This window comes from Mustela putorius, unplaced genomic scaffold, assembly GCF_011764305.1.
Source record: "Mustela putorius furo isolate JIRA1106 unplaced genomic scaffold, ASM1176430v1.1 tig00537284_pilon_pilon_pilon, whole genome shotgun sequence".
In the NCBI taxonomy this organism is placed as follows: Eukaryota; Metazoa; Chordata; class Mammalia; order Carnivora; family Mustelidae; genus Mustela; species Mustela putorius.
In genome coordinates, this window is record NW_025422422.1 from 2528052 (window position 1) to 2552800 (window position 24749).

Consider the following 24749-nt stretch of genomic DNA (forward strand, 5'->3'; position numbering starts at 1 on the left):
TTCATGCTCCGCTGCTCTCTCACTTGCCTGGAGCCAGCTAATGGAAGCTTCTTCCCCCGGCGGTCTAACTTCTGGAATATCCCCTCAGATTCACTTCTCTGCACTTCCTGCTTTCCAGAAAGTGTCGCTTTTCTTCATAGAATTGCTGCTATCCTTTTCTTTGATCTCCTGTTGAGTTTGTAGGTGTTCAGAGTAGTTTGATAACTATCTAGCTGAATTCCTGGGATCAGACAAAATTAGGTCTTCTCCTCTGCCATTTTGCTCCTTTTTTTTTTTGCCCATTTTTAAATCGGGCTATTTATCTTTTTATTATTGAATTGTAAGTGCTCTTTACATAGTCTAGAAACAATTTCTTATCACAAACACGATTTATACATATTTTCTTCTGTGGGTTATCTTTTCACTTTTTTGATGGTGTCCTTTGAAGCACAAATGTTGGGGTGCTTAGGTGGCTCAGTTAAGCATCTGCCTTCTGCTCAGGTCATGATCTCAGGGCTCTGGAATTGAGCCCCCTGTTGGGTTTCCTTCTCAGCAGGGACCCTGCTTCTCCCTTTCCCATTGCTCATGCTTTCTCTTACTATCTTTCTCTGTCTCAAATAAATAAAATCTTGAAAAAAAGTCTTTTGAAGCACAAATGTTTTTAATTTGATGAAGTCCAGTTTATCTCCTTTTTGATTCATTGCTTGTGCTTTTAGTGTCATGTCTAAGGAACTCTTGTCTTATCCACCATCACAAAGATTATTTCTAATTTTTTTGTCTCCTCGGACTTCTGTAGTTTTAGCTCTTACATTTAGATCTTTGATCCATTTTGATGTAATGTTTTTGTATAGTTCCACAAGCCTTTGATTCTTTTTTGATTTCAGAGACTGTGTGTGAGGTATATTGTCTGACATGTGGGGTTGAACGCAGTGCTCACTCAATTCTTTTGTAGCACAAACATTCTATGTGTCTATGTAACTAACTTAATTGTCTTAATGCTCTTTTTAATAGTACCATTATTTGTTGCAATGACCAAAACCCATGTGATAGCAGCTTCGAAAGAAGCATTTTATACCTGGCAGTATCGTGTGGCAAAGAAGCTCACAGCATTGGAAATTAATCAGATCACACGGTCTCGAAAAGAAGGGAGAGAAAGGTATATCTTTTGATGCATGGTTTTTAGTAGCTCAACCATATCACATTTAAATCAGACATAGTTAATTATAAATTGTCATGCTTGAGAACTGTAAATTGTTTTGGTTACTAAAAATAATATTTTTCCATTAATTTCAAAACCTTTCAAATTATTTGTTTAAATATCAAAATAAATGAGAGGTAGCGTGGTGTAATAAAAGACAGCCCTTGGAGATGAAGAGTGGAAATCTGTGTTTTTATAAGGAAATAGCTATTCTCACTCATTTACTCTTACCATATTAGGATAAACCATAAATATGATTATTCAGTTGAAAATCTAACCAAAGCTTCATTCTTATGGGTTAGTTGTATGGGTCTTTCCAGAAGGGTGGGGATGATTCTAGTATCAATCTCCATAAGAAAGGCAGGTTCTTAGGGAGGAAGTCTTCAGGTGGGGCGAAGTGGTCACTTGGCTTCTTTCTCTTGCCCTTGATTCGAGGGGGGCTGGGGTTAAGTGATAGAGGGGGCTCTACCACATGGAGAAATTAGGAGCTAGGATGGGGGGAATTCCCTTTAGTAAGTTTCAAGGTGCAGATCCATTTACTGTGTTTTGTCAGTTATATTGTCTCTGTTGGTGATACTTTTTTTGGCCTTTTGTTATTACCGTAAGCCTTTAAATAAAGCATTTTGTTGACTGTTCTAAGCTAATAATTCTTAATCAGGGCATAGGCCTGTGATGGTGGGAGTGGGCAGTAGGGGTCATGTCAGATCATCTTCCCTCACACATGCTTGAGATCTTAATGCCATCTTCCCTTCCCTCACTCTTGTACTAAGATCAGAGAAATGTCCCCAGTAAATATTTTAGATACATGAATTCATGTGGAAGCAAAACAAACAAACTAAAAAAACCCCAAACAAAACAAAATAAAAAAAAAAGTTGAGGGGCACCTGGGTGGCTCAGTTGGTTATGTGTCTGACTCTTGGTTATGGCTTAGGTCATGATCTTAGGGTTGGGAGATTGAGGCCCCGTGTCTGGCTCTGTGTTGGGCATGGAGCCAGTTAAATTCTCTCTCTGTCTCCCACCCCCCCGCCTTCCCAACTTCTCCCTCTCTAAACAAAACATAACAAAACTCCCAGAATAGTTGAAAAACTATATCTTGCTTTCTCAGTAGTTCTGAAAGTCTAACTAGAAAGAATCTTTGGCCTCTTTCCAGGAGAGCATGTGACAGTGGTAGCAATAATAAGTAAAAGAGCCACAGTCTGCTGGGAGGTCTTAGGATAAAGTTGGAACTGAAAAGTCTAGCCTCTTCATAGAGTAAGTAGAGTAAGTTCCTCTGAGAGCCAGCGAAAGATATTCTGGTTTTAAGATGGCAGCATCTCCCTTTCTTTCTATCTGAGACACACTTACAAGTTCTAGTGATTGGGCAGGTTCTCTCTGGGCCTCAATTTTCTCATCTGTGAAATATGGTGGATGATGGTAGTAAGAAAAGAATACTTCTAATATGCTAGACACTACAGTAAGCCTAGTCAGTACTCTTATTAATCCTGTTTCAGAGAGGAAACTAAGACACAGGAGCTTAAATTATTTGCCAAAGGTCACCAGCTGATAAGTAGAAATGGGACATAGATCTGGTTGATCTGGCTTGATCTGGCTCTGAAACACTCAGATTGGCCTTTCTTGTAGTACTCTACTTGTTTTAAGAGATGGAAGGTGGTCACATGATCTCCTGGGAGACCTCCTATTCTGACCTTTGACTTTTATTTTGTGATAACTAAGTAGAAGTAGTAGCTGCATATACTTAATAGCAATGTATTACAATGCAGAATCCTGGCACCTCTAAATTTATTTTCTTTTTTAAAATATGTTTTCTTTCTGCATTTAATACATTTCTATTTAACATTTGATCTCATTATACTGACAAAAGTATAAGCACGATTTCAATTTAACAGTGATAAAATTTCATGATATTTTAAAGAGAGAAAATGGCTTAATTTTGTTGTGCCTATATTCCATCTACGATTTCTTGATCAGGCTCTGTTCATATGTGCTTTACAAACATCATTTTATTTATGCCTCTTAAAAAACCCTGCAAAGGTTGCCCTTATTCTCCACATGGAGAAATTGAGGCTTAGAGGCTTGCCCAGGGCCTCATAGCTACTCTGCGATGTGCCTTCCCTATTCGCCGTCATTCGTTTCATATTTTCCCAGCAAACATAGAGCACCTGACAGTGTGTCACACTGGGCTAGGCACATAGTCTTTGCCTCCTCAGCTGGTGGGGGAGACAAGTAAAGTGGAGATGCTATGGTGTGAAGAGTATTATATTGAAGGTACTGAAGGTATCAGATGGGGAAAGTCCAAAAGTAGTTCATCCTCACAACACAGGGAACATAAGAATGATTCTTTATTTCAGGACAAAAATTCCATTAATTAGAGCTTCCCAAATACTTTTAAGCTTTACCTTTATTAAGCACATTGACAGAAGGGAAATTATAGAGAAATGACAGAGAAACTTAGTGTATTGAAGTTATTTCTGAGTGATGTTCATTTGCAGAGTAAGGTAAAATAATCTGTTGGGGCTTAATAAAGTGCATTGGAAATATGTGATTCAATGTCCAAATAAGTTTTTGGCATAACTTTCAGGAACATATCATTTGCATAACTAGTAAACACCTGGCAGGTAGTTTTTACCTTTATGGGATCTAGCTGTGTCAAGAACTCTTTAAAATAATCAGGACATTTAGGTTACGTAGTAGTATTCATTGGTGTCATCCAGTCCTTTAATTGTTCTAGAGATTGTGAAATGGCATAACCTGTACTTAGACCATCTTTGAAATGATCACCTTTTTTTTTTCCCCCAGAATTTATCATGTTGATGATACTCCTTCTGGATCAGTGGATGGGGTGCTTGATTATAGTAAAGCAATTCAGGTAGGCGATTGCAGCAAATGTCAGTATCTGTAAGTTTTGAAATACTGTAATTTTATTTTGACATCTGACAAATAATTATTTTTTTACTGAATAGCATGTTATTCTAGTAATTCTTTAAAAAATGTCTATTCTGAAAAGCTTTTATCTCAGTCTCCTTTTTTCCCCTCGATTTTTAAAACCATTTTTGAAATAATAATAGGCTCTCGGGAGGTTGCACAGATACAGCACGTAGAACCTTTTTACCCTGCTTCCCTCAGGGGTAACATCTTCTATAACTGGGATAATATCAAAGACAGGAAATTGCTATTGGTAATGACACTCTTCACTGGACTGCCACCCGATTCCTTGTTTCAGTTTCACTAGTTTTGACATGTACATGTATGCGTGCAGTTTTATGTAATCTCACCATCGGGCACGGACTTGCCTCATGCTAGTTCTCCATTTTTGCACTTGCTCTCCACCCTGTCCCTGCCTCACGACAACCATGAATCGGTTTCTGTCTCTGGTTTTGTCACTCTGAGAATTTTTCAAATGAAGAGAATCATATAACGTGTAACCTTTTGAAATTGACTTTTTCGCACTAAGCATATAAGCCCTTGGGATCCATCCAGGCTGTTGAAGTACTGTGCCACTACTTCCCCTTCCTCATTCTGGCACGAGCTGTCTGTCCTTCCACAATCTGTACTTTTATGTCTGAGCTCAGGGTTTTGCCTCCCTGTGCTTTTCTGTGTATGTGAGATGTTCCTTCCTGTCGCGCTCGTAATTCCCGAGCACATCTCTACTTGTGTCATACTGTACTGTAATAAGGTGTCGGGCTCGCTGTCTTCCCCAGGAGGCTTTTGAGGAATCCCTGAAGGGAAAGATTTTATCTGAGTGTCTCCAGTGCTTAGTTCAGTGTCTAGCACATAGTAGGTACTCATTAAGTAAATCTTAAGTCAATAAATATATTGGAGAATTTTTCTAGGCGAATTGCCTACTACCTCATGTCAGATTAGTCATTCAATAAATATTTGTTACAGAATAACGATTTATTTTAGGGTACCCGGGATCCAATTTGTGCCATAACTGCATCTGATAAGACACTGATTGTGGTAAGTTTGAAGCAAACTGATTTTATGAATAATAATTGTTTAAATTATAAATATAGATTCCAGTAATATGTTTCGGATTTGAATATCATCTTGTGGGCACCTGGCTTACTAAGTCCAACATGAGAAGTAAGAAAGTTTTAAAGATTGCTTCACAAATTGTTAAGCATTTGCAAAAATAGCTGTCTTTAAAATTGGCCCGCTGGGGAGAGTTTGACACTGGGTTGAAGGAGCCACACAAGGGTTGGCGGGTGCGGGATGGATTGGACCGTGGTAGCAGGTCTTCGAAAGCTCCCTCTTCTCTGTGGCCTTCTGTTTTGTGTTAGAGAAGGGTTTTGGCTCAGCTACTTTCATAAAACGTAAAATGAAGAGGTAGTGTGTTTGCTAACCAGTAAAGCGAAGAAGTCTAGGGCAAAGTTTTCAAATAAAATCACTGTTACAGTGTCTTTTCTTGAGCTCTAACATTTGAAAATATTAATTTTAGAACTAAATGTTTTCTTTACTTTAGTAATGCTGGTGGAGCCCTTGAATTTGAATTATGTAATCAGAGCCTTAATAGTGTGTATTTAGTTACATTCTTTAGCCATTAGATAATTTTGTGGGGGACAAAGTCCTAAGAAGGTAGTATTTGTTTTTCCTCATCAGGGTTTTTATAGCAGTTTGTCTTACAGAGCCTTTTCTTTTCTTTTTAGATTTTTTTGTTGTATGGCAGGTTTTGTTGTTATTGTTGTGTTAGCTGTGTTTCTGACATTTGCAGAAATAAATAACACGCAACTCAAACTAATCACAAAAACTGACACAATTCCTAAATGACAGAGTCTACCTAAAGAAACGTACTCAGATAGTTTAATACCAGCCAGAAGTTTAATGGAGAAAATATCTTCTGCACTTTAAACTTCTTTTTGCCATTGAAATGGAGAAGGTTTTAGAACGATTACTTTTTCAAACCTTTGAAACAGGACCCCTTTTTTCAAAAACAAAATTTCATTCTCCAATATGGTAAACCTTCTGAAACCCATACTGCCCTTCTGTACATTAAAAAATATCCCCCTCCCCCTTCCAGGCTTTCTGGTTGGCCCCTCTTGAGAATCATGCTGCAAGAACAATGCCACTCTGATTAAAATGGGGAGCGGGAAAGATTGGCCGAGTGGGGCCCTCTCTGCTTTGTCCTGTTGTCATGGCCAGAGGCACAGAAGGGTTTGAAAAACACAGTTCTCTCTTGATTGTTACACCAACTGTTGATCTGTTAAGGCTTGCACAGAGTTGCTTAGTAATTTATACTGTTTTATTTATTTTAGATTTTATTTATTTATTTGCAATAGAGAAAGAGCATGAACCAGGGGATGGTGGAGAGGGAGAAGCAAACTTCCCACTGGGAACCCAACACGGGGCTCGATCCCAGGATCCTGGAATCATGACCTGAACCGAAGGCAGACATTAAACCAATTGAGCCTCCCAGGCGGCCTTATATTTTATTTTTAGACCCATTTAAATTAATACTCATTGTATCATTGCATTCTGACCATCTCCTTTTGCCACTAACTAGTATCAGATAAGTGGCTATAGATGAAAAATACAGACAATTTCAATAACAGCTGTTTCATATAGTGATCTTATATGATTTTATATGAAATTTAATTCAATAAGTGCTTTGTATTTTAGCTTTTCATGTACCCTGCATATTAACCTAGACAACAAATGTAAACAACCCTTGTTATTTCTTCCTTGTGATATAAGTATTTATGTATTATGGAACAGCTAGATTTCTGACTTCTTTTTTGAATGCTACATGAAAAAAAGATCACCTTCAGCCACTTTGAAAGGGTTTTGATTAAATTAGAAGATACATATGTAATCAGTAATGTGATTTAACGTCAGAATTGGGAATTAGTTATGACAGCATCACTTTGGTTTTGGAAACAAATGTATGAACATATAGAGAGACCTGTATTTGTAATTTAATTTCATTATGTAAATATGCTTTAATAATCAAAAATAATTTCCATAGGGTCGTGAATCTGGCACCATTCAGAGATATAGTCTTCCCAATGTTGGTTTAATTCAAAAATATTCCCTCAATTGTCGAGCCTACCAGTTATCCTTGAACTGCAACTCTAGGTAAGTCTGAAAATTCTCCTCATGTAGTTGTTGGGTTTAGAAGTTATCAACTAGGATTGTTGGATTTATATAAAAATACAAAGATGTGTGTTTGTTTTAAACTTGTCTTACAGTTCATGTGATTTTACTATACTATATTTATATTTCAATAGTTGTATTATACTTTGTTTAGATCTTTTTCTTTAATTGGGCAAAATATAGAAATCCTGATGTAATACTTTAAATTGTTTGCATGTCAGTTGCTTTAATTCCCTTGGATATTTTTTCCTCACAAGGAAGCAAAATGAAGAGTAGTCCAAGTCTTCTATCAAATTTGTAAGAATTTGTTTAAAGCCAGTTATTTCTTTAAGCCATTTCTGCCTTCTTCCCAGATTCAGATGAACTGATTTTGCAGAACAGTAATGGGTCATTATATTTGTGATTTCTGATCATCATTTTACAATTTTGTTTCCCTTCTCCAATGCCATTACTTGTAGTCGTCTGGCTATCATAGACATCTCAGGCATTCTCACTTTCTTTGACTTGGATGCTCGGGTAACAGACAGCACGGGACAGCAAGTCATTGGCGAGTTGTTAAAATTGGAGCGGAAAGATGTCTGGGATATGAAGTGGGCCAAAGACAATCCGGATTTGTTTGCAATGATGGAGAAGACAAGAATGTATGTTTTCAGAAACTTGGATCCTGAGGTAAACACAAGAAAGGAGCGTTAGCAGTACATAAATAATAAGCCAGATACCGAAACCGATTTCCCTTTTGTTTCCTTAAGAGGTTTGTTGGTGTTGGTTGCATGAATTTCTGAAAATATATAGAAACATCTCTGTGGAGTTGTAACGTGTTTGGTCTTAAGTGGGAATAATACTGATTCTTTAAATAGTCTCTGCTTTCTCTGAAAGGCACTTCCTAAGCATTTATCTGTTCTTTTTGAAAGATGGAGCCATGGGTCTCTAATATATAGTCTTTATTTTTTCTTTGTCAGAGTTCAGGAAGAAAAGAAAATCAGTAGTAACATTTACCAAAATTGCTTAAAACAACCTAACCAAGGAAATGTGGTTTTGAAATGTCTTTGTGCTTTTCTTTTTTGCCTCTCTGTCCGCCTGCACTTGTGCTGCGTTGGTCGTATTTATATTTATAACCGCTCTTTCAACCATGAATCCTGGCCTTTTTCACCCTGATAATTTTATGAATATGCAAGTGTGCAGTGATTAAACTGCCCTGTCTGGAGTATCAGGAAGCCCCTTGCTCACTAATTTTTAAGTTATTTTTGGATTTTCTACTTGCAGCTCACATCGGCTCATTTTTAAGCTTGGAATTTTCCTGTCACTTGGTCTGCTCTGCATCGCTGTTCGCATTCGTGTTTAGGAAATTCAGAATAATTTGCGTGGTAGCCTAATCAAAGCATCATTGAAATAAACCTTTTATGTAATTTTTGAATAATTAATGGATTTTCAGTTTGGAATTTTCTCTATGCTTGCTATACGCAACGGAAGTAAATAATAAGAGATAAGTTGATAAATGCTGTATGTCATTAATTGATGTGTGGATTTACAGTTAGATTTTTGGAAAGAAATTGCATGCTTGGGCCCCTGAGGTGCCAAAGATCTTCTAGGGTAATTTATTTAGTGGTAACCTATTTGTCCCTTTAATATCCTAAATTATTTTCACATTTCCCCATTTTGGCTCTATTCACGATCTTTGGGTTGTGAAATGACCTGATATAAATCACTCCCAAAGGCTTTGTTAAAGCTTTTAGGAGCCTTAAGGATCTTTGTAATTTTTAGTCCCTGAGTATGGTTTAAAGGAAAGGCATTCGGGGCTGCTGCATTTAACCTGTAAGCAGGGGCTTCTGTCAAGGGTCCAAGGGAAATTTGATGCTTGCCACAAAACAAGTGTGAAAATTTGACATGTAACCACAGGATTACCCTGAGGAAGGGAGAGGAATACGTTTTGAATGTGGGGGTCCTTTTTCTGTTGTGGGCCCCGTGTGTACTAAGTCAGAAATCATATGCCCGGACAAGTAGAGTGTTAGGCCTGGCTTTCACAATGTGTGTGTAGCACACATGCTGAGTCTAGCACCAGGGGAAAAGATATCTTGGCCTCGTGCAAAGTGATTCTTAGTTTTAACTGATCGGCTTTTTTTTTTTTCTTTTTCTTTTTGAGTTTGTTTTCTGGCTTGGCGAGTAGTTCAGTTTCTGTTGGATTTAGAGCTAGATGCATTTCTTTCAACCTTACCACTGACTGGATTTCTTTATAAATCCTGCTGTTCTTTCATTCATGAGGACACTGGCTGGCTGTGATGCCTGCTTGGTTAGTTACTGTGCTGTTCATTCCGGTAGCTGCTTATTGACTGATCACGTAAGGACACACTTTTCAAAACCGAATTTACTGGGGCTGTTTTAGGGCATCATATTCTTTTATTATTCAGGAGGTAGGCTATTATTTGACAGATAATAGTTAATGTGTTTTTATCCATTTGAGTGTTATTATGAATTCTAGATTCATACTTTTAAGTTGTAGAGTTTTCTTTTATATGCCAAAAAAAAAAAGGTGCCATTTGTATGTGAAGTTGTAATTCACTGATAAAGCACATTTTCTTTGAGAATTTGGAAATGAGTATTTGATGTTGATATTCCCTGCTCGATCATTTTTATCTCCAGTGATCCTCTAAAGGTACTAATTCAGCTTTTTAGTCTTTTTCTTGAATCTTCCCTCTCACTGATGCTATTTCATATTCATATTCCTTTCATTTCTCATATTTTTGTCATTCACCCTCTCATTTTTACACACTTCTTTACCAAGCAAGGGGTTTCCAAACTTTTGTATGTATACCTTCATATGTGCATAATTATTTATTTGGAAATTATATACATGATCTACTATTTAATACAAGTAAATTATGAATCACATCCCTGAAATAGAAATTTTAAAAGACTGAGAAAAAAAATAACAGGAAGTAAACTTTATTTTAAAATGTCATGGTGTTAGGGTTCATGCTACCTTTAGCTAGTTTCTCAAGCATAATGTACACTTTAATAGAGTGTGGAATTATTAACTAAGTGTAGGTCTCATGTTTTATAGTCTTGTTGATAATTTTCACTTTTTAACCAACTTTTTGTCAGACCTGATTAGACTGTCATTGTTTTCACTTTGTAATGTGGCTAACCCTGGAATCTGGGCGAGGGGCGAGGGAGGTGACTGTTCTGCCTTGTTTGCTGGTCCTTGCATTATGGGTAGCCTGCTAATCCCCAGATTCTTTGTGGGAGGATTTTTAAACCACATGTCCAATTTATGAGGGTTAGTTAAAAATGAGAAACTATAATCCCTAAATCCACTTAGCTAGGTATATACAAACTTCAGTATGTCACAATGTGCTAGGATTGAGGGAATTAGCACTTGTAGGGTACCTGTTATATTTTACATGTTATGAGACCTTCTGACTTATGTACTGAATAAGAGGACATAATATAGTATAGATTAGTGAAGCTTTAAATACTTTCTTGATAAAAATAAATTTCTTGCACACTGCCTAGGGGTATGTCCTGCTTTTGTCAGTCACTGGTTTAAAACTTCATATTTAGTTGAAATGTGGGTGGATTATCTAGTGAATTTTGGAAAATAAAGAGAATTAGTTGAGATCAAGCAGAAGTTGACTTTTAAAAAAAGATTTTATGTATTTATTTATTTGAGAGAGACGGAGCACAAGTAGGCAGAGCAGCAAGTGGAGGGAGAGGGAGAAGCAGGCTTTCTGCTGAGCAAGGAGCCCAACATGAGCCTGAGATCATGACCTGAACCAAAGGCAGCTGCTTAACTGACTGAGCCATCCAGGCACCCCAGAAGACTTTTTTAAAATCTGAATTACACAAATATTTGCAGATTTGCTTACATGCCAATAGACTATTTTGGAAACTCTTAATTTTTTTATTTCTCCTCCTTCCTGTATTTTCTTCCTTTCTCTTTATTTTTGGTATAACTTTTTATCCACATATCATCTTTTATGACTTTATTTTTTGGCTACCTTGCTTTGTTTTTTCATATAGCCAAATATAAAACAATTTTGTAGGTATATTTGGATACATATGTAGTATCAAAATAATCCAGGTATGCAAAAGGCCTTTATAATTTACAAGAAATATGTTATTATATCCTTTTTTTAAAAAGATTTTATTTATTTATTTATTTATTTATTTGAGAGAGAGAGAGAGAGAGAATGGCAGTGAGAGAGCATGAGAGGGGGAAAGTCAGAAGGAGAAGCAGACTGCCTGCCGAGCAGGGAGCCCAATGCAGGACTTGATTCCAGGACTCTGGGATCACGATCTGAGCTGAAGGTAGTCGCTTGACTAATTGAGCCACTCAGGTGCCCATATTCTTTCATTTGAATTAAATTTTGTTCTGATTCTCTCTGTGTGTTCATTGCTCATAAATTATTTGCCTTTACATAGTACAATTTTTTTCAGAAATGAAGGTTTTTTGTAAAAATTTCTCATGTAATCAACAATTTTTACTTTCTTTCTTCTTCTTTTCTTTCTTTCTTTTTCTTTTTTTTTTTTTTTTTGAGAGAGTGAGCACAAGCAGGGAAAAGGGTTAGAGGGAGAGGGAAAAGCAGTTGTCCATTGAGCAGGGACAACCCCAGGACCCTGAGATCATGACGAAAGCGTATGCCTAACTGATTGAATCACCCAGGCGCCCTAACAATTTTTTACTTTTTAAAAGAAAATAATCACTTTAAGACTCAAGAATCACATTTAGTATGTATGCAAGAGCCTTATTTTTAAACTTTGACATACTAAAACTAAATTCGATTCCATTTTTAACTAATTTCCATTTTTTTAGTATCTTCCTATCATAATTTTTGTAGTTTCTACATTTAAAGAACTAAGTTTCAGAGTTATAAATTCAATATGTTATTTTCTTTGGATTTTGCTTAATTTCTGTTTCAGGATATAGATATATACATACATTTTATAAAAAATTGCATTCTGGTATTACTTCCATTACTAGATGTTATCTTATCCTTTCTTGGAGGTAGTAAGTATATTGAGAGTTTATTTCTTTTTGTTTACCTAATATTTATACCTACTTTTTCTATAGAGATTTAGGGTAGCTACTTTACATTGTAATATGCATTTACTACACTTTTTTTCTATAAGCCTGTATAACAGTAGAATAAGAGACTTGTGTAACAGACTTGTATATTTACATATTGGCAAATTAAATCTTTTTATATAGAAAATCTATCAGGAATGCTCTCTGACTAATGTTACAGAGGATGGACTTTTCCGTATAGTACAAGATTTCTTTGATATATGTGCTTACATACAAATATAGTGTTTGTCAGTTTTATTAAGAATTAAATTTAATGTTGCATTGCATGAATAGTAATTATCTCATGGTATCGGGCACTTCTGGATTGAGAAAAATTGGACTGATATTAGCTGCTATTAGGGAATTAATATTGATTACATAAGGTATAATAATAGTAATGTGGCCATGTAAAGAGCATTTTTTTTTAAACATCTTTATCTTTCAGAGATATGTACTGAAATATTTAGGGGTGAAAATATCATGATGTCTATAAATTTACTTGATTTACTTTAAAATACTTCAGCCAAAAAATTGACTGAAGCATATTTAGCAGATTGTTAATAATTATTTAGATGATGGGCATATGGGTGTTAATGACATTCTTTCTACTTTTCTGTTGGTTTGAAAACATTGGTAATAAAATATAACATCATATATTAAACGAAGGAAAATTTTGTACAATTTAACATAACATTTGTTTTTATCTTTAAAGGAGCCCATTCAGACTTCTGGATATATTTGTAACTTTGAGGATTTAGAAATTAAATCTGTTCTTTTGGATGAGATAATGAAGGTAATTATTAAAAAGCAACAGTGTTTCTGTTGCTAGCTTGGCTGGGATTTCCTTTTTCACCAGACAGTGTAGTGTCCCTGGCAGGAATGTGGATTGAGCCTCCTCTGTCAGTTGCTCCACTTTTAGACAGGTTCCTTCACCTTTCTGAGCTTCATTTTCCTTTCTTGATTACAAGCCTCATTTTTTTTTTTTTGCCTCTATAAAATGTGAAAATACTAATACCTATCTTCCAGGATTGTTATTGTATAAGGTAATATGTAAAAAGCACTCACCACAGTGCTAGGATCATGAGCTCAAAAAGTGGTAGCTAGTTGTTGTTGTCCTTGTTTCTATATTATTAGCAGAGGAACTGAAGAAATATTGAAATTTTTGACAATTTAGTGTTTTGTAGTTCTAGGATACTTCCATAGCTTTGTGTTTGCAGGGCCACTATCCTATTTTTTTCAGGCTTTATAAAATAATCCATTTCTGATTCCAGATACCCTTTTGAACATCTACTTTGGCCTTCACTGACCATCTTTTGAGAATTTCTTTCTCTAAAACTGTTTTGAAAAGAGTTTTACCTTCATTTTGTGCAAAGCATTTCCTTTGCATTATGCAAAAGGCACTTACTACCATGCTTCGTAGATATTACATAGACCTCACTTTTAGCTGAAGAAGGCTCTTAGTGGGTAAAATGATTTGCCAAAAGTTCATCTGTTCATTGACTCAGGAAATGCTTACTGGCAGTCTGCACGATGCAGTTCCTGGCCTCAAGTAGAGGGACTGGGAGATAGACAAGAAACTCAGCAACCAGACAAGGCATGGGGGTGCTGTAGTCTCTTTGGCAGTTGTATCCCTTCGGAGGTCTGCAGCGAGAGAGCCCTGGGTCAGTTCTGAGTCAGAGTGATGTGAGTAGCACAGTCGGGTGTTGTCCTAAATGTTTGATGTGTGTTATCTCTTCTAATCCTCACAACTCCAAGGAAGTAAGTTTGATTATTATCTTCATTTGTTTGATGAAGAATTTGAGGCTTGGAGAGATAGACTAATTTGCCAGTGACACCCAGTTAGCAGTAGACAGAGACATGATTTGACTCCAAGTCGTCTGGCTTCAAAGCTGGTGTGTGTAATTGGTAGCACTGGCAGAGATGGGGAAGGGGAGCGGTCATGGGGGAGGTTGGCCCCGGTTGGAAGAGGCCTTGTGTGCCTTCTGTGGAATTTGGACTACATCCTGGAGTCACTGGGGGCGTAAAACAGGAGAGTGACATGATTGGGTTTCTATTTGGGGAAGATGGCCTTGGCTTCCTGGGTGGGCACGGGAGGAGGGGGCACACTGTAACACGTTTTAGAAATACTTGTCACATAGCCAGTGAGCTTAGGTCTGTTTGAATCCAAACCTCATGCTCTTTTCATACTGCTTTCTTTCTGTCTTGTGCCAGGGAGTTCCCGGAGAACTTATTAGCTTCTGAATGCAATAGTTTAGTTGCAGGGTGAGGAGGGGCACACGCAGCTCAGTTCTGGGAACCATTGAGGCGCATGTTTCACTTTTTCTTTTCTTGGAATATGTAGGATATTGGTGAGTTCATTATAACCGTTTGCCCACTAGCTAGCTCTTTCCTGCAAGGCTGGCCTTCAAAAAAATTTTTTTTGGAGGGGCCAGCTTGCAAAATTAAGAAAAGGAAAGAGGTGAGGAAAACGAACCCTTTTTCTTTTATTTGTTTATCTGCTGCCCAGCAGCACAGGGAGCAACAGTTTCATTGCTCCTGGCAAGGAAAGAGTAGATTCATGAGTGAGGAGAGGGGGCTGTGGGTAGAGGCCCTGGCACATGTGTTTTCTGCTCTGATGGAAACCACAGGACTCTGGGCGAGAAGAGGATCGTGGTTCCTGGGACCATGACATTTAAGCGAGGGAAACGAGGCTGCATAATTATAAGACACCCCTTCTTCCACCACGGCCTTTTCCCCGTGGGCAGCCTCATAGCTGCAGGAGGAACTTCACTTGTGGGTTGTGGGTGTTTTCCAGACAACTTGAAAGACCCACACACTGGAATAGCTTTTCTTCCCATTGTGGTTTACAAGGTGGTGCAGTTTGTGTGTGTGTGTGTGTGTGTGTGTGTCTGTTTTATTGTAAAAAAAAGAAACACATGCTCTAAAGGCAGCCATTTGACTGACTTTCTTCTCATGTTTACTTTTAGAATCCCGAACATCCAAACAAGGATTATATAATTAACTTTGAGATCCGGTCCTTGCGAGATAGTCGAGCATTGATCGAGAAGGTTGGAATTGAAGATGCATCTCAATTCATAGAGGACAATCCACACCCCCGACTTTGGTATTTAAAAATAAAAAATCTTCCCAAATGACTGGTGTATGCTTTTAAAGTCTCAGCTCGATTGTCCCCCACTCTTGTAGTAGCCTTCATGGGGGCAGACGCCCATTCCTGCTTTTCTGTTTAAAATATAGAAATTCACTTCAGATGTGGAAGTACTCAAAATGAGCATAATATTAAGTGAAACATGTATAAATGTGTTCGTCGCTTCCCACTGTGTTTGACGGGAAGCAATAGGGATAGTAATTGAATTTAGTTCAAGACCTGTTTATCTGTAATTGTAATAAGCTTCTCTGTTTCTTTTTGTAATGAAGGCGCCTACTGGCTGAAGCAGCTCTTCAGAAACTGGATTTGCACACTGCAGAGCAAGCATTTGTGCGCTGCAAAGATTACCAGGGCATCAAGTTTGTGAAGCGTCTGGGCAACCTGCAGAGTGAGTCCATGAAGCAGGCGGAAGTTGCTGCCTACTTCGGCAGGTTTGAAGAGGCAGAAAGAATGTATCTTGATATGGACAGAAGGTAAGTCAGGAAGGTACAGGCTCCCTGAATGCTTCGGCATTCATGATCTTCTTGTGCAAATGAGGAAGGTACCGTAGACTAAATGTATCATACCATTTCTTTGGAAAATAATTTCAGTTTGAATGAATGGCTGGAGATTCCACAAGCCCCACATTAATTTACATTTTGTAATTTGGAGGCCGTTTTCTTTTCTATTTTTACATACATAAGACTACATTGACTGGGGGCTTTTATCCTCTATTACGCAGCCCAATAGTTGGGTTTTCTTTTTTCGTTTAGGCCTTTATTTAAGTTTCTGTCAAGGAGTCAAGTTTGTCAAGGAGCATGAAATAAAAATGAATGGTACTTAGGGATTGGTTTTTATTCCTATGTTTATTTTAGACTTACATAAGATAACGTCTGAATTTCATTTCAGCTGTAAACATTACGTCTAATGTTTATTAATATTATTTGTACTTCCAGGGGATACCTAATACAGCACAAACCCTGAAAAGAAAGATAAAACCAAATGTGTTTATAAGTGTGGTTTTTAAATAAGCCTCATTATGTCTATGAGATTGATGAAAAGAAATGATTAGTATTTAAATCATTATTTGGCTAGGAAATTGGAATTCTAAGAAAATACAAGGCAGGAAATCATGTTCTTTACCCTATTTCGGGTTTCCCCCATTGCTTCTTTCCTGGTTAAGTTTCTAAAGTGTTTGGCAACGTACATTGTCTGTCAGTTCACTGCTGTGTATTCTTGTTCCTTGGAATTGAACCTGGACATGGTGAGCAGTTGTTAAATTATTTGTCAAATGAACAGATGTTGTCATTTGTAGAGATCTTGCTATTGGCCTTCGGCTGAAATTGGGGGATTGGTTTAGAGTACTGCAGCTCCTGAAAACTGGATCTGGTGATGCAGATGACACTCTCCTAGAACAAGCCCACAACGCCATCGGAGACTACTTTGCTGATCGACAAAAATGGTGGGTAACCTATGGGGACCACCTTCTCCATTCAGGCGGCACTTAATATGGTAGCTGCCCGGGTAATTCCTTGTGATGCTGGGGATATCGAAGGCCGCCCTCCCAGATCCTAAAATTCAAACAGCTTTGGATCCACACTGAGGAGCTAGAGATCCTTTGCAGTTTTCATACTCAAAAAATGTGTGCCTAGCTTCAGGCCGCCTTCTACTATTTAAGACCACAGTGTGCATTTCAGAGACATTATATGATTTACTTCTGAAAAAGGTATAAAAAATATTTTATATTTGGTTGTTTTATTGTAGATTGTTTTCAGCTATCATTGACTTTGATTCTGAAGTTTTCATTTTAATCAATATGCTTATTTATTTACGTCAGTGTTTGGAACCTGTATATCAGATTACAGCAGTATTTCTTAAGAATATCCAAAGGATGTTGCAGCTAAAATATGCTTCACAGTCGTTAGACTTTTTTCCCCTGCACTTTATATGCTTCAAAGACATACAGTAACTGAAAGTGGTCACTAGAGTAATACTAGTAATTCTAATGAAGGAACATTTTTGGTGAAAATGCTTATTTACCAGGAGATTCACATTAATTTTAAAAGTTTTTGCTTTTTAAAATTTTCTGTAGGTTGAATGCTGTACAATATTACGTACAAGGCCGGAACCAGGAACGTCTAGCTGAATGTTATTATATGTTGGAAGATTATGAAGGATTGGAGAATCTTGCCAGTTCACTTCCAGAAAACCACAAGTTGCTTCCAGTAGGTATTACAAATTGTAGTTTTTAGAGTTGTTAGGTTATTTTATAAGGTTTTTATGTTACAGTCAGGAAACATCCCCTGCCACGAAGAAAATTTAAAATGAATCTATAATCTTATAGTTTCTTAGATGTGGAATGATATTTTTAATTGTTTGAATAATATGTCAGTATTATAGAATGCTTGAAAATGGAGGGAAAATTAGTCATATTTCCACAATTTAACATGTTCACAATATTATCTAGTCTTATCAGTTTTATAAAATTGCTTTTAAAGTTAACTGAACAATGGAGGGCATGTATTACATGGAGCACTGGGTGTGGTGCATTGACAATTAATTCTGGAACACTGAAAAGAAATAAAATTTTTTAAAAAAGTAAAGTTAGCTGAACACATGAAATATTTCCAGCAAAAATGATTTCTTGTTAGATATTTGCTTCAAAATGATCTGAGCTGTGTATGTATATATTTGAAATTTGCTATAACAAAAGTTTAAAAAGATAGCTTGACTTTTATTAGGTTATATTAACAATAAAGTATTTAATGTTAAAAGAAACAAAAGGCAGAGTTTTGTGGAACTTTGTTTCAAATGTTCTTTTTAAGCGTCTTAATTGCTGAATGGTGTTAATGAGTTTATATTTTATTTGTTTTAGCTAAAATGTAAATTACTGAGTTGTAAAATACCTGTAGAGTTAGCCTCTCTCAGCTACAGGGTCTAGACATATGTCGGTTGTGAGTTCTAACTCAAAAATTTTGTCAATTAATAGATGAGTGAGTAGTAGAAATATGATAATTTGGTTTTCTCTATTGTGAATCAGAGCAGTTATCCCTGTAATAATGGCATTTTCAGGTACCTTTTTTCTCAGTCCTGTGCTTTCTTGAGTAGGAGAGAAACTGAAATTACTTAAAACCCTGGGTATTAGGACAGTGTATCCTACATAAATGTCATCAGTTAGGTGTGTCCGATGATGCAAAGAAGAATGTTGCTATAGAATATCCAGAAAAGTATTCTTATTGAGTAAATACTAAGTAATTATAGCTATAGATAATAATTAAATAATTAAAATGATTAAAAAGTTTTAGTAGTGCAAATTTTAAAATCACGTTTTTGGAGGAGCTTTTTAATAATATGGTAAAATATGGTATAATTTTTTTTTTAGTATTGTAAACTTTAAATCAAGTTTTTGGAGGAGTTTTTAATAATATGGTAAAATGTACATACTATTTAAGTGGGGAATTCAGGGTGCAGAACTGTATATAAGACGGTCATGATGCTTAGAGCAGCTCACACATACATACAGTTTTATAGGACAAAGATGTTAGGAGATAACATCAGACTATTGAGATAGATTTCCTATGGGTAGTAAGATTATGAGTAACTTTACATTTTTGTACTTTCTTTCTTTTTTTTTTTTTTACTGTGAGAATGTGTAACTTTATAACCAGAAAAATACAAATATTATTTTTAAAAAGATAATTGGATCCAAAATGTACTTTTATGATTTTCCCCATATAATTTTTTTTTTTTTTTAGATTTTATTTGTTTATTTGACAGAGATCACAAGTAGGCAGAGAGAGAGGCTCAGGCTCCCTGCTGAGCAGATGTGGGGCTTGATCCCAGGACCTAGGGATCATGATGTCAGTTGAAGGCAGAGGCTTTAATTTAACCCACTGAGCCACCCAGGCGCCCCACCCCAAATATTTTAGAAATGAGAGTAGGGAGAGAAAAGCTCTGAGTAAGTAGATATTCAGAAAGAAAAAGAAAATTGATTTTCTGAAAGTGGAGTGTAAGCCAGATGGGTATGGTCGGCTTTTGTTGTGGTCTCCCTCCTCACCACTGCCTTGCAAGGGAGCTCTGTTTTGGATCTAGCTTCCTGAACTAACGAATGGCCGGCTTGTCTGGGGTGTTTCTTTGGAGAGGTATGTGAAAGTGCTGTGAATGTGAGATTTCCCTGAAGCCTCTAACGACGACCATTGATTATACCATCGGTTGCTCTAAATGTGTTTTTCACACAGTGGTATGGAGTTTGTTCCAGAACCTGACATTTCTGTAAAGTTGCTACTATACTGGGAGAAGGAAAGAGTGCAGTAAGCTCAGGACCTGGTTAAAATTCAAATCTGCGGCGTGAGCCAGCGAAACACTGGTTTTTTAGCATCCTTTCTGGTTTGTAGCCTCTGTCCCTGTGTATGTTTCAATGAAAAATGACTGTAACCACCAGTCAATTTAATACTCATATGTCCCTGTGGAGTTTTGTAAATGAAAATATAAGTGATTTCCTTGGTCTATGAAATCTGAGAGTAATGTTCTGTCCTTACAGGAAATAGCACAGATGTTTGTGAGGGTTGGAATGTGTGAACAAGCAGTGACTGCATTTTTGAAGTGTAATCAGCCAAAGGCAGCGGTAGATACCTGTGTACATCTCAACCAAGTAAGGAACTGAAAACTGAAGTCCCTGTTCATCTTCTGAGGCTGTTGCCAGTGTGGGTTGAGGTGAATTTTGTGAAAGGAGCTAGATACACTCTTACTTTGCTGAGGACCTAGAAAATGTTGGAGTTTGCACTTACCTCTTGAAGTGCTACCATTAAGGGTGACCTGCTCATAACTAACTCAATATGGGGACAAACCCTATGCTGCTAGTCTGGCAAGTTCTTGTCTGGAAGTAATTTCATAATCTGTATTTTATTAGGGTTTTGTTTCCAAAGAAGGACTAGTTGATGGTCATTGCAAGAGGAAGGAATTGGGTTACCTTATCAATATTTATTTTGGCAAATCTATTTTCCTGTCTCTTTTTAGAAAACATATATTTGGTATTTTTAAGAGCTGGAACTTAACTAAAAGTGCAGAATTGTGGAAATTGCTGAATATCAGTGTATTTTTTTAAGTATTGAAGTATTTTATAAAGCTCCATTTACTTTTTAAAAGTAACTTTTAAATGTTAAATCTGATAGAAGATTTTCTTAACTGATTACCTGTCTTGTTTTACTGTAAGCAAATGTAGTTTTACTTACTCCTTCTTGGTGCAAAACTGAATTATAATATGATTATAAACTTCGAAGTTTTCCTTTTTCGATGTATTTCCTATGTAAATCAAAATCTTATATCATTTAATCATTTTGACACACATTTAACTTATAGAATCTATAGTTGCTCTGATTTTAATTAAACTTATTAAAAAATAGCAGTTTTTAAAAATTTTTGATGTAGTATTTTTAATTACTGTAAACTTAAAGCTTTATTATATGAACTTGATGACATCTGTGACTATAAATGTTTGGGTAACTGAATGGTATATTTTTCCCCTCTAGTGGAACAAAGCTGTTGAATTAGCTAAAAATCATAGTATGAAAGAAATTGGGTCCCTGTTAGCGAGGTATGCATCTCATTTATTGGAAAAGAATAAAACTCTTGATGCCATAGAACTCTATCGGAAAGCCAATTACTTTTATGATGCTGCTAAACTGATGTTTAAGGTAATATAATAATCTTGGTAAGTCTGTGATATGTTCTAGTTACCAATGTTTTCTTGTGTATTAAAGAAAACATTTTCCATTTTCTTTGAAAACAAATTCTTGTGATAGCAAAATCCCTCTGGTTTTATTACTGCTATATCTATGTGTTATCTTAGTGTTGTTACTTTTTACTAAAAAGTCTGTTTATTAGTGTTAGCACCTTATTGGTACCTAAACAATTGAATATTAATCCTGAAGTTAACAAAGAGTTACAGAATTTTCAAGGACCATAAAGTATAAATTCCCTTAACTAGGAATTAAATCCTGTTGATAATAGAATTTTGAGTCCTTTTAAATGTACACATTTTAAAGACATTACATTTTTTCATAATATGCATTTGGAGGGAAGACGACTAGTACGTGGTAATGTATGCAAAATTTACATTGTGTTCTATTTTTTCCCCTTTGAGTTAATGAAAAAGGGAAGGGAAAACTAAAGTTTTCTAAATAAATCTTCATTTCAGAAGGCTGTACCATGTTAAAGTCCTGTTATTTCAGTATACTTGGAACATCACTTATAAAATCTCATGGAAAATGCTTACCCCTTCCATGAAAACTTTCTTCATTGTGACTTAAGAGCATTTGTAATTTTCTGAGATTGTTATATGAGTCGTAACTCCATGGCCAAATGCTAAGGAAAAAATGGAGTCCTTAATAAGCTAAAGAGAAGAATGTGGGTTTTAAAATATTTATCATAAATGGGTGGTACTTATGTTCCATCCACTGGTTTTCTCTTTTTATTAAAGATCAAATTTCAGAAATGATTATATAAATATAAGTTGATTAAGGAATGTCGTCCCATATTCTTTAAATGTTTAAAGATTGCAGATGAAGAGGCAAAGAAAAGAACCAAACCGTTACGTGTCAAGAAGTTGTATGTCCTATCAGCTTTACTCATAGAACAATACCATGAACAAATGAAAAATGCCCAAAGAGGAAAAGTTAAAGGAAAGAGCTCAGAGGTAAGGTAGAATGCCACAGAACATGAAATCACCTCATGTGTTTAAGGGAAAAAAACAACAATCAATCAATCAAACTTCTCTTTATGGACAGGCCATTTAATTTGCTTGTCTGCATTTATTTTCCTAAATGGGAGGAGAAAAAGGAATGACTGACTTGGAATTAATACTCAATTTAGAAATTTCCACTTAGGAGTACTGAAAATGTTTTCTGCAAGACTAATCTGTAGCCTTTGCTTTCTAACCAGTGAGTTTTAGAAACTTTCCTAGAATATGTGTATTATTTTAGGTATAATGAATCTCTTATTAAATTAAAGTTTATACTCCATTCCGTTTTCAAATTTGACCACATCATGGGTCATGGTGTATTGTGTGTTGGATCACCACGAGGTACACTTTTACTATCTTACAGTTTTGTCAGCTACACCTGAGTAAAGCTGAAAGAAAAATTTTTTTAAATATATGTTTTTAAGATCTTATGTATTTATTTGTCAGAGAGAGAGAGAGAGAGAGAGAGCGCACACAAGCACAGGCAGGCAGAGTGGCAGCAGAGGCAGAGGGAGAAGGCAGAGAGAGGAGCAGGCTCCCTGCCGAGCAAGGAGCCCAATATGGGACTCGATCCCAGGACTCTGGGATCATGACCTGAGCTGAAGGCAGCCGCTTAACCAACTGAGCCATCCAGGCGTCCCAAGCTGAAAGAAAATTTTGATGATACTGGCTTAAAAAAGATGAATTCTAATGGGGAAGTTAAATCTGTAATGATAGTTTTATAGTGATAAAATCTGCTTACTTGGGTATTTTAATGTATAACCATTTCAGAAGCTGTCTTTATTGGAATGACAGTCATGGTTGTGCTGACAGAAAATGTGGGTCTGCTTGACTCATAGGCCACTTCTGCTTTGGCTGGTTTGCTGGAAGAGGAAGTTCTGTCTACAACTAGTCGTTTCACAGATAATGCTTGGAGAGGGGCCGAGGCTTACCACTTCTATATACTTGCCCAGAGGCAGCTCTACGAGGGATATGTTGACACTGCACTGAAGACAGGTGGGCATATGACCGAAGGTAGAGAATATGTGTAAAAATGATCACTTGAATATGAAGGGCCAGCTCCTTCAGTTTGCCCATATGTTAATTTCAATAACACTTTTATCTATGGGTTTATTTTCGTGTTTGAAATTCGCTATCTGTAATTTGTTTTGAAGCACTTTAAATTTTTTTTAATACATAAAAAGTAATAATTATGGTTCACATTAAAATCAGGAGTTTGAGATAAGCAAAAAAACTGTCTGTAGCATTCACTATTCTATTCATTTAAAGTTAAACACGTAATAGCTCAGTCCATATGCTTTTGAACATATATCTAGTTTTTGTTTGTTTTGCTTTTTAAATAATATTAGGAGTATAACAGGCCATACTTTTATGTCCTTTTTGAAAAACATTGATAAGATATTTCCATATTAATAGCTTTCCATAGTATTTGCTTTTTTTTAATTAAAATGACACTGATGTAAAAAAAAATGATATGTAACAATTTAAGTCAAAACAGAAAAAAATACAAAGAAAAAGGTAAAATAATCTAATAACTTGTAAAATAATCTTCTAACTTTGACAAAATGATTGCTAACATTTAGATGAACTTCCTTTTAGACATTTCTTCATGCCTACAAAATTGTAGATAGTTTTCCTTAAAATAATATTATTCATGTTGTTCAGGAGCTTGCTTTATACCCTGTGGTATATGTTGCAGTCATGTTTCCATGTTGACAAACAGAGATCTGTGTTATCATTTGTATTAGCAAGGGGACTGTAAAGCTTTTTTAAATTGGTTATTATACACAGGAACCATTTTTGTTTTTGTATATTTATAACTGACCTTCACTTAATTTTAACTAATTGCTATGTGGTATAACTTATGCAGTTATGTTTAAAATGGTTGTATTTTATATAACTTATGCACAATTTCTAGACTTATAAGGAGAATTAGAACTTTAGCTTGAGAGTTTTCACCTACTGGATGAAGAAATCCATATACATTCTATTAATTCTGCAATATATTTTAAAGAAAGATTGTATCTCTAGCATAGAAAAGGTGAAAATGAGATATGGCAGCTGTCAAAATAAATTTTCTGAACTGACAACTTAATAGGCTCATTGTCACTTCCTTTTTTCTCAATGTTCTGTTGTTTTGGTAAGATAAGCAAAAAAAAAAAAAAATCTGTTCAAAGACATGCAAAGAAAAAACATGATTTCATGGTGCTTTGCTTTTTTACCAAAAGGAAACATGATATTATCTTGAAAATTATGACTAACAGTATAATATTAATTTACTTTTTCTGGAAGGCCACAGAAATTTCTAATATATTTATATGAAAAAAAGATATGTTTTGACAACAATTTTTATTTTTTTGTCTGCGTGTGTACTTTAACCAGTACAGCATGTGAGTCATTTGATGGTGTTGAGTTTTGTGGCACCTGAGCTGTTGGCTAGCGTTACAGAACTGTGAGATCACATAACTTACTTCCTTCTACCAGTCCTTGCTAGTCCTTTGAACGCCCGCCATTGCTTTTTTTTTTTCCGTAAAAGTTCATGTAGGTTAAACTAACA

At 36.0% G+C, this 24749-nt stretch overlaps 1 protein-coding gene across 3 annotated transcripts in view; it reads left to right on the plus strand.

The window, feature by feature from the left end:
- The window catches only part of WDR35 (WD repeat domain 35), a 64017-nt gene that overhangs the window by 37621 nt on the left and 1647 nt on the right, over positions 1–24749 (plus strand). For 2 of the 3 annotated variants that reach the window (XM_004745859.3, XM_004745860.3), the window contains 14 exons: positions 991–1135; positions 3974–4043; positions 5081–5134; positions 7140–7249; positions 7726–7936; positions 13042–13122; positions 15296–15432; positions 15744–15947; positions 16769–16915; positions 17546–17678; positions 19994–20104; positions 20982–21146; positions 22007–22147; positions 23032–23188. In XM_004745859.3, the coding sequence (XP_004745916.1) occupies positions 991–1135; positions 3974–4043; positions 5081–5134; positions 7140–7249; positions 7726–7936; positions 13042–13122; positions 15296–15432; positions 15744–15947; positions 16769–16915; positions 17546–17678; positions 19994–20104; positions 20982–21146; positions 22007–22147; positions 23032–23188 (1866 nt within the window). The remainder of the gene's footprint in view (positions 1–990; positions 1136–3973; positions 4044–5080; positions 5135–7139; positions 7250–7725; positions 7937–13041; positions 13123–15295; positions 15433–15743; positions 15948–16768; positions 16916–17545; positions 17679–19993; positions 20105–20981; positions 21147–22006; positions 22148–23031; positions 23189–24749) is intronic. The other variant, XM_045073814.1, reaches the window with a different exon arrangement.